The following is an 18,869-nucleotide window of genomic DNA, read 5'->3' on the forward strand; positions in this document are numbered from 1 at the left end:
ATTCTGTCATGCTGGATTAGTAATGAATGAATAAATAATGATGAAGAAACAGAATAATACAGGATTTAGAACATGAAGAATATGAAATTAAAAAAAGAGTTGTCCTTGCAAGGAATCAGCTTTAATTATAGGGAAACTCTGAAGCCAACCACTTAGGTCTTAAAATACTTTGGTTTTGGCTCTTTGTGGTAGATCTTGACATATTTATTCCCCAGGAATCTGAGTAAACAGCTTGCTTGTAAAGTAATCAGGTTGAAAGGAATCCTCCGATATCACGAAAATTCGAGTCAATTCAAGTACAAGTGGCAGATTTCCTGCCAGGTTTTCCTGCCTTTCAATGTAAACGTAAGGAGTCTAGGGCTGTCTAATTGCTTCATTGCCCTTCTAAAATCCAAACCTTCATGCCTGCGAATACTGTGAAATATGTTTAGACAATTATGAGAAACTGAAGTGCACGTCCATTGTAGGGGATTAACACAAGTGTGTGAGTTGTACCTACTGATCATCATTGCAGACATAATTGATTTAAAGGGAATTTAATAAGTTGAAAAATTATTTTTCTGCTTCCATAACATGTATGATTTATTATATATATATATATATTTTTTTTTTTTTTCCTTTTTCTCCCCAAAGCCCCCAAGTACATAGTTGTGTATTTTTAGTTGTGAGTCCTTCTGGTTGTGGCATGTGGGACGCTGCCTCAGCATGGCTTGATGAGCAGTGCCATGTTCACACCCAGGATCCGAACTGGCAAAATCCTAGGCCGTGGAAGGAGAACGCACGAACTTAACCACTCGGCCACGGGGCCGGCCCCTGATTTACAATATTTTAAATAACAGCTTAATCTTTTTGTCTCCTCTGAAGAAATAAAATCAGAATGCTTCTAACAGTTTCAAGACCTAGTTTATAATGTGGAGTTCTTTTTATAGTCTGACCGTAAAGTGAAGAAATTTTATAAATACTTAAGAAATATAGTAAAGATAAACCTATTAATTTAGGGAATCTGAACGGTAACTACAGGGGACACTGCCAATTTGGTGGTCAGGCTGCTTTGAGGATAACAGAATATTAGAATTGCACAAAAATATGTACATATATATATTCTTTTTATAGAATATAAATTGTACTCTCTTATATAGTCATATTAGCCATCACATGAATACATAAACAAGAGGAAACATGTTACATAAGGTATCTTGAAAAAAGAGATAACTGTCATTTATCAGGAAAAAAGTTATTTGTCTTCTTTGGAGAAAAAAGAAAGTAAAAATTAAATACAAGGTGGATATATTAGCCCACTTTATTTTCACTCAATGATGGTAGCAAAAATATACAACAGTAGCAGTGCTGACAGGAAAGGAGGAAGAACAGAGATGATCTGGGTAGTTGAAAAACTTCAGCTTTTTTCTCTTTAAGAATATGTATTGATAAAAGCTATTAGGTATGTGCTCATTATCAGATCTCCCAATTTTATGACTGATAATTATATGTAAGGGAGAGTCGAGGTCCATAAAAGTCGAGCTAGTCAGTGTTTTGAAGAGATGCCAGGAGACCAGGGATCCGTGCCCATTTCCCTACATCTTGAGATTTTAGTTTAGTCTCGGCACTATTATTAACAACTGTGTCATGAGGGGCAAATAACATTTCAATATCTCACTTTCCTATTCTGTGAAATCAGGGATCAGAAATGTAATATATAAAGTATTCTGTGCTAAAAAAAATTTGGGAAATACTTGGGTAAAAAAGTTAAACAAATTTCTTGGATACAGTATTTCTCAGAGCCTTTGATAAATTAACATTCATTATAGTGGTATGGGGGGGCAGAGCAAAGAACAAGATATGACCACAAGGTGGCAGCAGGACACAACGAGCTTTATCTGGGCAGCGCTTAGATAGGTTTGCATGCGAGGCAAGGCCCTTAGAACATGAGACCTTACAAAGGCAAGGCTTTACAAAGGGGTGTGGGGAAGGGAGGGGGACACTACTCAGAAAGGGATCAGGGTAAGGGAACTCCCAGAGGACTGAGGAGAGGGTTTGTGTGTCATGATGTTGCTCAGCAACAAGATAGGGAGTCTCTGGGCCAGAGAGCTCCAAAGGGCAAGAGTGGCTTGGGCTCTTTATAGCCCTGGGTTTTATTTTATCTATGGGTGATAAATGTTGAGGGCAGTTTTTCAGGGTATGCAAAGCAGGCTGGCTCTAGATGGCTAAAAATCTGCTTATTTAGGTTATATTTAAAACTGGATGAGTGAAAATTTGAGTTTGGTGCCAGTGGGCTTTAGAGCTAACAGTCCCAGTCTTCTGTGAAGAAACAAACAACACAGGGCCAATATATAGAGGCCATCTTTGGCTCATTTATATAACAGTAATACCATTGGTAAATGATGAACCAGGTGATCTTCCAGGTCAAAAATATTGTTATTCTATCCCAAATATTTTGAACTCCTGCCATTTCCATGTCTACTTCCACCACTTCCAGCAGCTACATGAAAATATAAGGAGTGATTTGAAAGGGATGTCGTGTTCTTGCTCTAAATGCTGAAGGTAACTGATAATTTTTCTTTACTGTGAGGCAATGCTTCTCAAAGTGTGGTACACAGATCCTACAGTGCAAGGTCTTTTCAGGGTTGTGAGCTAAACTAGTCACTTTATTCACGGAGCAATACTTTTCACAGAAAGAATGACTGACAATCTAAGGTTATTCAGACTTGGATGCTTGGCACACTATTTCCTGAAAAAGAGCAAAATGAGCCTGTCATTTCAAAGAAAACAAATGATAGAGTTTTTTGCCAATGATAAAATTTTAACTTTCAAGTGAATTTTGGAAAATTTGTAGCTGCCACTGTGATCTCGAAAGCTCCCCAGTACCCTTCTGATGAGATCAGTGGGGATATTAACAAATGTTTTTTTTTTTTGTATAATGAATGTGTTGACATTTGAAAAATCTATATAATTCAGAGAATCAATATTTTCCAAACTGCCAAGGCATGATGTTACAAAATCACATATGGGTAAAAGATCCATTCGAAATGCAGGACAGACCAATGGATTGTAATGTAAGTGTATAAAAATTTCATTGATATGTTTTCAACTTCACATGCAACTAACCTTTAAGAAATTACCGCTTGCTGAGTTTGGGGTAGTATCAAAGAAGAGTGTCCACAATGGTCTGAATGAAAATACTTCTCTTTTTTCCATGTAATAGGTTTATTATTTTTAAAAAATGAATAAATCTATTAAAAATTTCTCAGCTTTAATTTAATTTTTAATTTAATAAATATAACCCATATAAACAAAAACTCTTTGGGATCCTCAATTTTTAAGAGTGTAAATGGGTCTTAAGATCCATTTGAAAAATGCTGACAAAGTATTATCTTAATTACTAAAAATTACAAATGGTTATTTTATCTCCTCACTGATATAAGGATACAAAGAAAAGCCATAGAATTTGTTCTTAAACATAACGAGGGGATGCGAAATCTAAGAGTTTTCTTGAGTTACATTTCTATCATATATCTTTTAGAGAGAAGACAAAACCAAAATACTAGAGAGACAGAGAAAAACATGGGTTTAACGTGCACACAGAGGTCAACATCATCAGAACATTATTTCTTACTAAGAATAAACCATGGGACAAATTTTGTTTCCAGATGAACACAACTGTTTACCAACTTGTGAGGACCACTGCTGTCAGAGGAAGCTGGTTCTGTTTTGGGACTCTTTATTTTTACATACAGTCATCCCCGCATAAAGACGTTTTGGTCAATGATGGACAACAGACTACACATACACCGGTGATCCTAAAAGATTAGTATCATACAGCCTAGGTATGTAGGAGGCTATAGCATCTAGGTTTGTGTAAGTACACTCTGACGCTCGCACAATGATGAAATCGTCTAACGATGCATTTCTCAAACGTATCCCTATTGTTAAGCGATGCATGACTATACTGTTAGTTACATAGAAAAGAGTCTATGTGACAACTATTCTCCATCCAGCCATGCCCTAGAAATGCATATGTTCCAGGTCTATTTAAATAAGGAAGCTAAACAGACCCTTTCCACTGGCAAATACCATTAGCATGTTTACAAGGAGGTCTGGTTTAGGCAATCGTTCCCTCGGTGATCCTGAGTTGAATGGGGTGAGCATAGGCTGGATGATCGCTCTTTCTGTTCTAATACCAAAAAGGATTGAACTACAGAGTCACCAACTTCCCTAAACTCGGGAAGAAATGGTCCATATTCACTGCTAAGAAAGTAAACTGTATGTCCATAATCTGACTAATATTTATCAAAGGTATTACAGAATATTACAGGCTGAATAATCTAATAATCCCAGAAATACTCTAGAGAGTACAGGCAAATAGCTTTATTTGATCAAGTTTCTAAACACATTAATCTGGAAGTCTGCTGAATAAGAATTCTCTGAAGTAGGGAATTGCTACGTAAGTCTGTAAGTATTAGGAATCAGTCTAGGTTTTTGTATTATGACCTTGGAATAAATCAGAATATTTTAAAAAGTATTTTTTTCTTTTTCTGTAGAAAGGGAAGTAATCTTTAAGTGACCACAGGCATGAATGGCTTTACTGACTAATTGAGGTATTTTTAATGTTGCCATCATAATCATCATTTTGTTTGTGATTAAAAACGTTTCTAAATATGTCATGACGTTCTATAATGGTACTTTAATTCGTATGTTGAACAAGCATGGCTTTTAAGGTACAACGTTAATATCAACTCTATTTTTGTTCCTTTTGTCCCTCCAGAACTGTTCATTGAGGGATCATTCTCCCCCAGCTTCTGGATGGACATTTAGGTAATAGTATGATGTTCTAATGATTCCTACCATAGACTGGCCAACTACATTTTAAGATGCAAAATATCCAGTCCCCCCCGTGCAGCTATCCCTCTGGGATGGCTCTCCCTCCCGCCACGCCCACATCTGGCCTATGGACAACATTTACGCATCTTCAAATTCTAGGAGTTGAGGCTGATTTAATGCAGCAGCAACCTTTCCTTCACTCCTACTGTCAGCAGCTAACAAACGGCCACCCAGCAACTTCAGGAGACACCTATCAGGCCTGAGGGGTCCCACCGAAGGTCCTCTCATTGGACTCTGGGTGAAAGGTGAAACAGCAGCACTATCCCAAGAAGTCCTCACCAAAATCCTCTCTCAACAGTCACCATCTCAACCCCTTTCAAACTTTTTTGTGGACAATGGGTTTCCAGGGTTGTGAAAGAGGTTCTCAGATATTTCCTTGGAAAATTTGCATCTCTGGCATTTCTCTCACTTTAGAATTTTATACCTACTGTATCCAGCTGCCTTCGTTGAAATTTCCAATTTAATCTCTTATTAAAGTAGCTATATTATATAGAATATAGTTATTTTTACTTTTATGATCTAGAATAAATTATACATCTTTATTGATTATCTTCTATAAATATAACACTATAGTAGATATGAAAGACAAAAAAAAAAGAATAACATGCCATAATCCCTGTCCTTTAAGATCTTAGAGTTGAGTTTGTAAGGCCAGGATTTTGAGTCATTATGTGGATGGGGAAAAATTTAGTGGTATCAAGCCTCCCCAGCTTCTGGAGTCATACTGGGAAGGCATTTCTCTTGAATCCACCAACTAATAATATATCTTTGATTACCAGTGATCTCAGTACTTATTTATTTCAAAAGACTCCTGGTTTGAAAATTAGATTAACCCATCCAACATATTTTCCAGACTTGAAATTATTGGTATATGCCAGTCTTCTCTATATTAATACAAGCACATTTAAGCATTTTAATATTGGTCTTGCTGTATTCAAATAAGTTTTTGTTTGAACCTTCTAAAGATTTCATTACCCATAAGGTCTCTGATAACTGTTTGAAGCAGTTTGCCTAAGGATATGTTTTCTCAGTTGACTGTACACATTTTTTCTGATTTGACTTCTATTAAAAGTAGAGGGAAAATGTCAATTTAATTATTTCCAAATGGTAACCAGAAAGATAATCAACATAAAATTAGCAAAGGTTGATTTCATAACATGCTGTCCAGCCAAGTTATCCTGAGACAAATATAAGAGAACATTAAAATAGTACTATTTCAGCTAAGGTTCCAAGACTAGAAGTACCAGCTATTCTCATTCTAAAATGAGATACCAGACCACCTATATACATGACTTGCAAATGCTTGGCTGAAAACTGATTTTGGAATACATGGCACCTCATCCATTCAATGATATGAAAGTGTTAAAGTGGGAAAGATGGGGAGTTGGAAATTTCTTTGAAGATAGTTGTGATTTGAGGGCTAGAGGTGCTTGCTCTTCCCCTCATGCCTAGTGGAAGGGGGCTCTAAGAAGATCAGTTGGAGAGTGTGATATGTCCCACGGACCTTGGTGGACACTGTACACTAATATCAGACCCACACCTAAGAATACTCAAAGGTAGGAGGCTATGGTGAGGGTCCATGCAGCTGAAGTTGAGAAAGACCTGTACTCTCATTGTCTGAAGTATGTATTTCCTGTGACAGACGTGGATTGGCATGGGGTTGCCTTATATTTTGCTCATGAAAGAAACCTGGATGGGCTAGGAAACTTCAACAGAGAGAGACTGAAGGTGTATTTCCAGATGCCTGGGGGCAGAGGAAGAAAATGTTAGCTACAAGGCAGAAGAGACACATTGGCTTGAATCAAGAGAATTGCAGATAGGAGATATATGCAGTGATGAGGAGGGTAGGAAGAAGTGGGCTCTGAAGAACCTCAGAAGTGCCTCACTTTTGAGAGTACAGCTCAGAATCAGCTCACTCACAGAGCCCAGAGTGCTGACATGGATCACAGTAGTGGTGGCCCAGTACGACTTTCCTTTCCCTTACCTCCCCTCCTACCCACCCAGTCTCACCCTGTACTGACATTGGTGGGGTCAGAAACCATATGGGCAAGGTGGGGAAGGAAGAGGAGACACATGAGATGGTAAAAACAGAGAAACTAACCATTTCTCCTTATCCACTGCGGCCTTTCCACCTACAGCAACCCTGAGCTGACTGGAGAAGCAAAAGGCTTTACCTTGCTCTTGTTTGGAGTGTTACATGGGTCTAAGACATTTTAATTACTGAAATGAGAGGGTTTCAGTGATATGAAATGACAAGACTTTTAACTACCGGAGAATGATAAGAAAAGTCAATGGCACATGTCTGAGATTTCATCTGGCTTTGGGAAAAATTAGCCCCTTTAGAGCAGATTTGTATTTAAAATAATGTGAGGAAAACAGAGTCACCTTATGAGTATCACTTGCTTGTTCAATGTATTGATTAAATGCACACATAGCTCAGTAGGTAGATTTACACACTTTTAAGTTGGTATTCTGAAAAGATCTATTGTCAAAGGTTGCTGTTACTACATTTAACATATTTTAGTCTCCTCCACCTTATCATAAAAGCCTACTTAGAATACAACTTTCTGCCTTGTTTGGACCAGAGAGCCTCCGCTTGCCTTCTCACAACCCCCAGAATAGTGTACACATGTACCAATTCCCTGTACTCAGTCCCATGAGTTTTTCTGGTTCTAACTTATTTTCTTAAAATTATCACTAATTTTTAATAGCCAAAAATCATCCACAGGATACAAAATTCAAAAGGGTATATAATGAAGGCTTTTTCCTATTCTTGTCCCTCTACAACTTTCTCTAGAGGTAACCACTCTTAAGAGTTTCCAATGTCCCTTCTGGCATTAGTTTTTTGAGAAATGTCTTTGCCTAAAATAAGATTTAGTTTTCATTACAGATGTCACTGATGACCAAATATAACCAAATATAACCTAGTTCATGCTTGGTTTAGATTGGCAGTCCAAACAGAAGAAAAAACAGAAATTGTGAAAAGGACTTCTAGGAAGATAAGTCAACCTAGAGAACAACTATTTAGACTGTGATTAGAGAAATGAGCTGGAAGGACTGGGCGTAAGTACTAATTTACAAGTGAGACCCAGGTTATATTGTGGTATGGGACCCATTGCAGGGGTAATGTGAAAGGGATGAGGTGCTGTGGTTTTGAGGGCACAGTGATATACAGTATCTTCGCTCTTATAGAAGCCAACTGGGCTGTGACTACTTTGTCCTCTTTCCCTCCTTCGGTGAAGTGTCACATTACCCTAAGAGTCCAAAATATTCTGAGTCGCAACTGCTACAGATTGATGAGATTACAATGAACAGGTCATTTAGCATATTTGACAGATGTAATATTATAAACTTATATTTTTTTACTGTCTACATAAAGCATCACGTTTAATGTCATGACCACTCCCTCCGCCACCATCATTATCCTCCTCACGGTTAACATTTATTGAGCATTTACCATCACCACCACCACCACTACCATGATCATCATGACTAATATTTACTGAGCCCTTACTAAGTGGAGGCACCATATAAAGTATCATCAGATAATCATCATAATCAAATTATGAGGTAGGTACTGTCATTATACCCAATTTACAGATGAGGAAACTGAATAATGGAATGGGTTGAGTAATTTACTCAAGGTCACATAGTTATTAAAAGATCAAACCAGGATTTGAACCCAAGCAGTCTCTCATACTAACCTGTTATCAGGGGGCATCCATGGAAGAGTAATATGCGTATCTGAGGACAGCAGGTAAGGACAGCTTCTACAGCCTCATCAGTCAGGTTCACACAATGTCCCATATGAATCTCCTATTTAAAAATAAAGAAAGGATAATCAAAAGAAAAATTCTATAATAACAAGTCTACAGCAGTATGAAAAAGGTTGGGAAATACTGATACAAAAAGAACCAAATATCTACTTGCAAGAAAAACTATAGAAAGGACCAACGTAAGCCTGCAATAATTTGGAAGGTATAGTAGCTTTAAAAGTTAAATGCCCAACCATTTTATAAAGTAATTTGACAATACCTATTATAGCTGAAGATGAGTATACCCTAGAACTTAGCAACTCTAGCTGCAGATGTCTACTATATAGAGAGAAACTCTTGTACATGTGGACATGGAAACAATTTATAAATATGCCCATTGCAATATTATTTCTAACAGTAAAGAAGTGGAGACTGGGTAAATAACTGGTGGTTCATTAATATAATGCAATAAGATAAAACAGTTAAAATAAAAAATATCTACTTGTGTTAATAGACCTAAATCTCAAACATAATGTTAGTTCACACACTTTGGAAAACAATATGGTAGTATCTCATAAAGCTAAGTGTGTACTTACTACATGACCCAGCGATTCCATTCCTAGGTGTTTACCCAAGAAAAAGGAAAACGTATGTCTACACAAAGGCTTGTACGCAAACATCCATAGTAGTATTCATAATAGTCCAAAATTGGAACAACTCAAATGTCCATCAAATGGTGAACATATGAACAAACTGTGTCATACCCAGACTATGGAATACTACTCAGCAAAAGAAAAAAGGAATGAAATATTAACACATACAACAACATGGGTGAATCTCAAAAACATTATGTTGACTGAAACAGGTAAAAGAAAAACCAAAGACTATACACTGCATGATCCCATCTATATAAAATTTTAGAAAAGGCAAAACTATAATGACAAAGTAGATGAGTGGTTGCCTGGGGGGAGGCCACAGTAGGGGATTGACTGCGAAGGGATGGGAAAAATGTTTTTGGGTTGATGGAAAGGTTCTATATTTAATTGTGGTGGTAATTACAAGGCTGTATAATAATTACCAAAATTCATCAAACTGTACACTTAAAATGGGTGAATTTTATTGTATGTAAATTATACCTCAATAAAGCTTAAAAATTAAGAACCGTAATTTTGAATAAAAAAGCAAATTGCAGAAGAACACATACATTATGAAATTATTCTGTAAAATTTAAAAACATATAAGACAATACTACATCTTGTTTATGGAGAGAGAGAGAAAGACAGAGAGAGAGGGAGAGAGATGAAGTACCCAAACATACAAGGAAAGATATGTAGGCATCTTTAGAATAGTGGTTACCTCTGAAGGAAGAGAGGGGGGATCAAGGAGGAGGAAGCTTTAGCTATAATTTTTAAAAAAGAACTGAAGTAAATGCAGAAAATGTTAAAATTCAAGTAGTTGGTCCACAGATCTCTGTTATAGTACTTCCTACACTTTGGAAGTACTATAATTTGGAACCCTTTTGCATTGCTGGTGAGATGGTAATGGTACAGCTGCTATGGAAACAGTCTGGCGATTCCTCAAACAAGCAAACATAGAATTACCATATGATCTAGCTGTTTCACTTTTAGGTATATACACAAAAGAAGTGAAAACAGGGACTCAAACAGACATTTGTACACCTATATTCATAGCAGCAGTATTTGCAATAGCCAAAAGGTGGAAACAAATATCAATGGATGAATGGAGAAACAAAATGTGATTAGAATAGGCAAATTCATAGAGATGGAAAATAGAATAGAGGTTGCCAGAGGCTGGGGGAGGGGGTAACAGAGACCTATTATTTAAGGGGTAAAGAGTTTCAATTTCGGATGATGAAAAAATTCTGGAGATGGATAGTGGTAATGGCTGCACATCAAAGTGAATGTACTTAATTCCACTGAATTGTACACTAAAAATGGTTAAAATGGTAAATTTTATGTATATTTGACCACTATACAAAATATTTTAACAAACTGGAAGTAAGAGTCATCTAATAGTTGATGTGTACAGATGGTCCCCAATGTACGATGGTTCGACTTACAATTCTTCAACTTTATGACAGCACAAAAGCGATAGGCATTCAGTAGAAATCTTACTTCAGATTTTGAATTTTGATCTTTTCCTAGACTAGTGATATGCAGTACGATACTCTCTTGCGATACTGGGCAGTGACAGAGAGCTACAGCTCCCGGTCAGCCACGTGATCACGAAGGTAAACAGGTGATAGCCTTACAACCATTCTGTACTTATACAACCATTCTGCTTTTTACTTCCAGTACAGTATTTAATAAATTACATGATATATTCAACACTTTATTATAAAATAGGCTTTGTGTTAGATGATTTTGACCAACTGTAGGCTAATGTAAGTGTTCTGAGCATGTTTAAGGTAGGCTAGCTAAGCTATGATGTTTTGTAGGTTAGGTGTATTAAACGCATTTTTTTTTTTTTTGAGGAAGATTAGCCCTGAGCTAACTGCTGCCAACCCTCCTCTTTTCGATGAGGAAGACTGGCCCTGAGCTAACATCCATGCCCATCTTCCTCCATCTTATATGTGGCACGCCTACCACAGCATGGCGTGCCAAGCGGTGCCATGTCCACACCTGGGATCCAAACCGGCGAACCCCAGGCCACCGAAGCGGAACATGCGAATCTAACTGCTGTGCCACCGGGCCAGCCCCTTAAACGCATTTTTGAATTATGATATTTTCAATTTACAATAGGTTTATTGAGACATAATCTCATTGTAAAATGAGGAAAATCTGTGTATTTATGGTAGTATTTCTTTTCTCCAGAAAAGCTGATACTAAGTTGGTGTACATATTACAATCAATCATATCTTGGAAATAAAGGAAACCTGAGTATATTGAAAAATTCATAAAAATTGAGGCAGAAAGAATACTATGTTATAAATTGGCAAAGGATACAAAGAAATACAATTTGAGAACAACAGATGGAAGGAATGGTGTTCAGCTCAGGTTCCATTTAAAATATATTAAATTAAGGCATTAAAAAAAAAAGAAAACATTCAATTCTGGTTAATTTGGTTCCCGGCAAAAATTGTAAATTGACAACATAACGTTTACAGGAAACAATTTAGCAATATGAATTTAGGACCATTAAAAAAGTATTTACACCTATTGATCCACTTGTTCATTTTTGTGAGTTTTGATACCAATGGAAGAAAAAAGTGATATGCCACCACATAGACTATTTAAAATAGCTAAAAACCAAATAATCTGAATCATCAACAATAGAAAAACGATTAAAGGAAAGAATGATACATCATATGGACAGATTTTGTTTTCTGATATGCCAACGCCCAGAACACAGCAGATATTTAATAAATATTCTTGAATAAATGAATAATTTTACACAGCAAATTAAACTTTTAATCATGAAGATTATAGAAAATTACAAGATGACTGAATATGAAGTTAAGAATGTGATAACGTTTATTGAGATAATACCATGTGTCTGGAACTATCGTAAAACCTAAGGATAAGATGATGAACAAAACGGTCCCTGCTCACTGGGAACTCAGATCAATAGAGATTTTAGGAACAATCATGACCTTTAATAAATGCTGTAACATGAGTTTGTACTAACTGTTTGTCAATCTTTAGGAGAGGTCCTTATACTTTTAACCAAATTTACTTTCAAGGTATAAACAATTTGGCAACATTAACAATTTAATTTCTCAGACTAGAACAAATTCAAAGCAATAGATTAAAACAGGGCCTTGGATAAAAGGTAGGCATATATATTGCCTGCAAGAGAAGAATCAGTTAAAAGGATGAAAAATCTTATATTTCAATTTCAGTCCGAAATTGTGGTCACAAAGATGCTATGAGCCAAAGGTTAGAGTATACTCACTCTACTTTGTTTAAGGAAGGAATCAAGTTCTAATAAATTTTAGAAAGGTTTCCATTAAAATATTTTGGCACTTAGAGAAATAAGCTTCAGAAAAATGAAAAAATGAAAAATTCAATTACATAACACTACAATCGCCAACACTTATTGGTTATTAGATTTTTTCCTAAGTTTGCTTAGGTTGGTGCTCCCAATTTTATAACACTAACGTAAATATGTAGGCATATTTCCTATCACTACATAATAACTAATTTCCTGGTGGTTTTATTAGGAAGTGATACACTAGGTTAAATGTTTGAGAACTTTACTAAAAATGATGGTGGTTATAGGATAATGTTGAAAGAATTAAACTTATAGGGCAGTAGCAAGGAGGCTGGAATACAGTCAGTGCTCAACAAATGTTAATATTTAAAACAGTAAAATTATGGAAGAGTTTATTGCCTCAACAATTAGGATGCAATTTGGAAGTTAGAACTTGCTGTAAGAAAAATATGGTGATTCCTTAATTAAAAATTTTGTAAAAATATATATGCTATTTTTATAAATACACACACATACAAGCAAGATGCAGATACATAAATATCACAAAAAATGTCTCTTCGGGCAATAATTCAAAGAGAAATATGTTGGCAAATACATGGCACTGCCATTCTATTACAATAGTTATTACTAACATTTATAATTCATTTATATCCTAGTTACTTTCAAAAAGGATTTCATGTGGCTTACTGATGAAAAACACAGCTATATTAAAGAAGTGTTAAAAAAAAACAACAATACTATAAATCGGGAAAGGAAGACACCAAAATCCTGGGACAAAAGGCTTCTTAATATATTTAGAAACAGGTTACACGTGCCATATCAATCACTGAATCCAAAGGCTAAACACTAATTTAAGATCTTTTTAAATGGCTGTACAAAGTAGCTGCTGGGGAGGAAAAGACTTTTCTTTATCCTCTTAGGCTCTTGTTTGGGAGGTCTGTGAATTAAACCGACAAAACGCAGATTAGCAAGAGAAAAGCCAAAGTTTATTCACATAAGTGCTCACTGAGAAAGCAGCTCAAAGAAATGGCTAGAATTTAGAGTTTATATACCATCTTAATGGGGGGGGAAGGACACATAGAAAAACAAATGACTTCTAGGGAAGATGAAAGAGATTTTAGGTGAAAGTATAACAGTCTTATGACAGTGTCTGTTTATGCAATTTCTCATCTGACTTCCCAAGGGACAGGAGTAATCTTCCCGGGTATGGGAAGTCTTCCTTGAAGGGGTTTTGAGGGCAGTTGAATTCTTTTGGAAGCCTCTGCTTTTAGGCAGTTGGGGGGAGGGGAGGGTTTAGACAAAGCCCCTTTTTGCATCTGTGGATTCTCAAACATCTTCAGCTCAAAATAATTTTTATGCCACAGCGGTATATCTTGGATCCCTTCATGGATCCAGAAAAATACAATGGCAAGAGAATAAATACAATGGCAAGAAAAATATGATGACAAGAGAATAAGTAGTCCTGGTAGAAATATCAATCAGACATGAAAATTCTACAGAATATCACTTTACATTAATAAAGTGTCACAATCCTCATCCATAATAAGACTATCCTTAAATGTGTTAGAAATAAAACTTCTGGAAAAGAAAAGCTTTCGTTGGAAGTAAAACAGGTTTTTATTTTACAGCATACTTTATCTCCTAACCTTACCAGTTTTTCTTTACTCTGAGAATAAAGAGGTGGAAGCAAAAAAAAAAAAAAAAGTCCATGGAAATACCTGATTGATAATAAGGCATTGGTTGTCTGTTAAATTTAAAAAATAATTTCTTAGATAATATAGAAATTTAGTTAGCATCATCTTTATAAATATTTTCAGGTTACCTCTAATATCTTGGCACAAGGTCCACTGACAAGCGCAACCACACCATTGTCAGATACCTAAGCAAGGGGAAAAAGCAACACAGTACATAAATGGAGATGACGGAAGTAAAATTTTCTAAAAATTATTAATCATTGAGTTTTATTGCTTCCCATTCAGCAAACAAATATTTTAGCCTCACATGGCTTCCACCCTTACTTAAAATAATTGAAGGGAATGTGCCAAATTATATTGCAATTATTTAAGCACTAAAGCATGAAGTGGTCAACAATTTCAACAACAACAACAAAAATTTAATTACGTTCTTCTGATGAGCCATGGAAATACATTGGGCAAACATACACAGCCTGTATATTTCAAGTCTATATTTCATTTACCTGAGTAGCTGAAAAATCAACACACTGCAAAAATGAGCAGTTTTCTCCTAATGCATGTAACGACACATCGGTAATACCTAAGCAGCCACCTAAGTCAATGATCTTTAGCAGCCGGCAATTGAGCGCAAGAGCAAGGACTCCTTCATCCGTGAGGTTGCAACATCTTTTCAAAGTAGCTTCATGCAGGTAAGAACAAGATGATGCCACAGCTTTTATTCCTGGCAGAAAACATAATTAGGTATCAATGAGCTATACATGTACATATATGAGAAATGTGACTGATTTTCATTTTAGCATCTCCAGTACTGGTACATCTAATTCTAAGTTAGCCTTTTTCAAAGTATCCATCTGTGAGGACAGACTTATTCTCTAGTGATGTTGTCATTATTTAAAAGTCTTTTGAAATGTTTCAGGAATTCTCTAAACGGTCTGTAGTATATTCTTCAGATTATCGGCAATTATTGGCAAGCTTTTATCATTTATGAGGAGATTTGCTTTTAGGACACAGCCAAAAGTCATTCAGAATCAAATTAAGTAATTAAGTAGTAAATGATTCGCTTTTTTGTTAAAACAAACTTTTAAAATAGTAAAGTTAATTTTCTTGTGAACTCTGAAGGGAAATCAAACGTTAAATTGCCCAAATGTTTTTTTTTTTTTTTCAGGAAGGTTAGCCCTGAGCTAACTGCTGCCAACCGTCCTCTTTTTGCTGAGGAAGACTGGCCCTGAGCCAACATCCATGCCCATCTTCCTCTACTTTATATATGGGACGCCTACCACAGCATGGCTTTTGCCAAGCAGTGTGTAGGTCCGCAACCGGGATCTGAACCAGCGAACCCCAGGCTGCTAAGAAGTGGAATGTGCAAACCTAACCCCTGCACCACCGGGCCGACCCCTAAATTGCCCAAATGTTTTAAGTAACAGTTTTCACGCTTATCCTTAGGAATCATACCTGTGTCTACCCATTCTCTCTTCCCTCTTTGACTCTGTCCTTTTCTACCACCATGCTCCTTCTCTGCTAACCCGGACCAATCTTAGATTTTACTGAGGGTCAAGAAAAGAGAAGTCCTTAAATCCAATTAAACTGATGTAAATGCATGACGGAGACTGGTGCATAACGTGCCACATAAATACAGTCATGTATCACTTAATGACAGGGATACATTCTGAGAAATATGTCGTTAGGCAATTTGGTCATCATGTGAACATCATAGAGTGGACTTACACAAACCTAGACGATGTAGCTTACTATACACCTGAGCTGTATGGCACTAATCTTATGTGACCACTGTCCTATATGTGGTCTGTCGTTAACCAAAATGTCATTATGTGGTGCATGACTGTAAAAGAGTACTTGGGGGATCCTGGGTCCTTCAGTCATGGACAAATGTTATTCAACTGTTAAAAAGATACCTTTATGGGCAAAATACACAAAAGGGAAGATGGTAAATTCAAGAGTAGGTCACTTTTACTGTTTTCATATCTTTTTTTTTTAAAGATTGCCACCTGTGCTAACATCTGTTGCCGATCTTTTTTTTTTCCCTTCTTCTCCCCAAAGCCTCTTGGTACACAGTTGTACATTCTAGTTGTCAGTCTTTCTAGCTATGGCATGTGGGATGCCACCTCAGCATGGCCTGACAAGCAGTGCCAGGTCTGCACCCAGGATCTGAACCAGGGAAACCCCAGGCCGCCTAAGTGGAGCGTGCGAACTTAACCAGTTGGCCACAGGGCCAGCCCCTGTTTTCCATATCTTAAATGATTTTTATTTTACTCATCAGTGTCCAGCATAGAAGTTCTTTCTAGTCAGTCATTACTTGTGTGAATATTTAAAAACTATGCTTCTTTGCAATATCATGAAAATCCTAACCTGCTAACCAAGATGATTGCAAAATATAGCCAACTATCCATAAAATTTTCCAGAAACCTAGTTAGCCAAATAAGTCCCTCTTTCTTATATTGAAAAAAAGGTAAAAATTCTATATGGAAAAAAATGGTCTACACTAGAAAAAAGTGGTAAAAATCCACTAATTCATGTAATAGTGACATTGAAAAAGGCAATTTGTCTGGCTATAAAAAACTACGCATTGTACAGACCAATAGGAGAGTGTCTGGTAAATTTAAACTGATGCTGACTTAACTTTCTGTTGTCATATTGCATCAAAAAGCCTTAACAAAGTATGAACTATTCATGTCTTATTCCACTATACCAGGCAAAATATTTAAAATACAGAGTTATCCATCCACGTTTATTTTAAATATGTTTAAAATGCAAGGTAATGACTTACCCAATTATGTCTTAACTTTCAGCACTGATTATAAGCAAGAACTCTAATTTGGATTCTTTGTCTTAGTTTGACTATTTTATTGATAAATATAGTTTCAATTTTTTGATATCTTCATACTCTCTTTGGACATATTTTCCCCTTCTTTGCTCCAAAATGATACCAGATGGTGAAGAGTAATGACCAATTTATTCAGTGTTAATGAACAGACCTTTTGAAGTTATGGAAATTCTGTTCCCTTTTGAACAATTTAAGTTTAATTTCTTCAGTTTTCTGCAGTTACACAGGTGCAGGAGAGCAGTATCCGAAACATCACAGCTCCGCAGATCTAGAGTTTGGACTTCAGGATGTAAAATCTGTGATAAACATGTGATTTTGAAAAATTAACTTTTCCTATAAATACAAATGTTTATTCCCTATTCAGCGTTTTGGTGGTCATAACAGACAAACGGTGGATGGAAAATAAACAGCAAAGAATACAGAAACTTACCTGTGTTGACACAGATACATACAGCAGGAAATAACCAAGTCTAGTTCCAGCTGGAGGGGCAGCTTCTAGTGCCCTTCAAGTCCTGATGGGGACCCAGCACCGCTGAGAGGGCTGGTGCAGAGTGAGGGCCCACCAGCCTGAGAGGCAGAACCAGGGCGGGGGAGGGCAATTTTCCTCTCCTAGGAGTTCCCAACTTCTATCAGAGGTTCTCGCTACACGCCCCTGCTCAGCAGGTAAGAGTCTTCAATCACTTATATACAAAATGCTCATAGGGTACTAGTGCTGCTTACACAGAACATTACCTTCTTTCTTATTTTTGGGAGCTAGTACAAACAAACCTAGTACTATTGAGGGTTTACTTGAGACTAACAAATAGCAGATCAGTTTCAAAGCATTCTGAGCTCTCTTCCTGGGGGTATCTTTTGTTTCTTTTACTTAATTTTTCCTAAATAGAAATGACTACTTTTCTGCATATAAAAGTAATGTATTATTACTGTAAAACATTCAGGCAATATAGAAAAATTATAGTAAATGATAAGAATTACTATTTCTATTTATTGGGAAGGGTACTAAGTATTTTAGATACATTGTCACTGAATATTCTCTCTCTCTCTCCTTCTGACACACACACACCCCTGAGAGATTGGTCACTGCCATTTTATAAATGAGGAAATTGAGGCACTGAAAGCTTAAGTAGCCAACACAAGTACACAGCCAAAAAAGGAGCAGAGCTAGGATTGGAACCCAGGTCTTTCTAATTCCAAAGGCTATGCCTTTAACCACTCTACCTAAAATTGCTCATAATACCAACACCGGGAGAAAAACATATTAGTTTTGATGCTTTTGAGTTAAAAAAAAACCCTTTGAAGAAAAATGGGATCAGATCATATATACCATAAGATGAGCACTTTTTACAAAAATAATTTATTATAGTTGCATACTATTCCATTTTATTCATGTACCATAACTTATTAAACACACCCTAGGGGCTGGCCCAGTGGTGCAGTGGTTAATTTTCCATGTTCTGCTTTGGTGGCCCGGGGTTCACCAGTTCAGATCCCGGGTGTGGACATGGCACCGCTTGGCACGCCATGCTGTGGTAGGTGTCCCACATATAAAGTAGAGGAAGATGGGCACGGATGTCAGCTCAGGGCCAGTCTTCCTCAGCAAAAAGAGGAGGATTGGCAGCAGATGTTAACTCAGGGCTAATCTTCCTAAAAAAAAACAAACACAAAAACATATCCTACACTGGCAATCAATTAAGTTGCACGTTCAGGCTGTGATTAAGAACACGTGCTCTTGAAGCAGACTGCCTG

At 36.6% G+C, this 18,869-nt stretch overlaps 1 protein-coding gene across 2 annotated transcripts in view; it reads right to left on the reverse strand.

The window, feature by feature from the left end:
• AMN1 (antagonist of mitotic exit network 1 homolog) overlaps positions 1–18,869 on the reverse strand; it is a 58,199-nt gene that overhangs the window by 13,197 nt on the left and 26,133 nt on the right. For both annotated transcript variants that reach the window (XM_008538841.2, XM_008538840.2), the window contains exons 3-6: positions 17,275–17,419; positions 14,785–15,002; positions 14,410–14,466; positions 8,583–8,694 (exon numbers count right to left, since the gene is read on the reverse strand). In XM_008538841.2, the coding sequence (XP_008537063.1) occupies positions 8,583–8,694; positions 14,410–14,466; positions 14,785–15,002; positions 17,275–17,419 (532 nt within the window). The remainder of the gene's footprint in view (positions 1–8,582; positions 8,695–14,409; positions 14,467–14,784; positions 15,003–17,274; positions 17,420–18,869) is intronic.

Source organism: Equus przewalskii, chromosome 5, assembly GCF_037783145.1.
Source record: "Equus przewalskii isolate Varuska chromosome 5, EquPr2, whole genome shotgun sequence".
Lineage (NCBI taxonomy): Eukaryota > Metazoa > Chordata > Mammalia > Perissodactyla > Equidae > Equus > Equus przewalskii.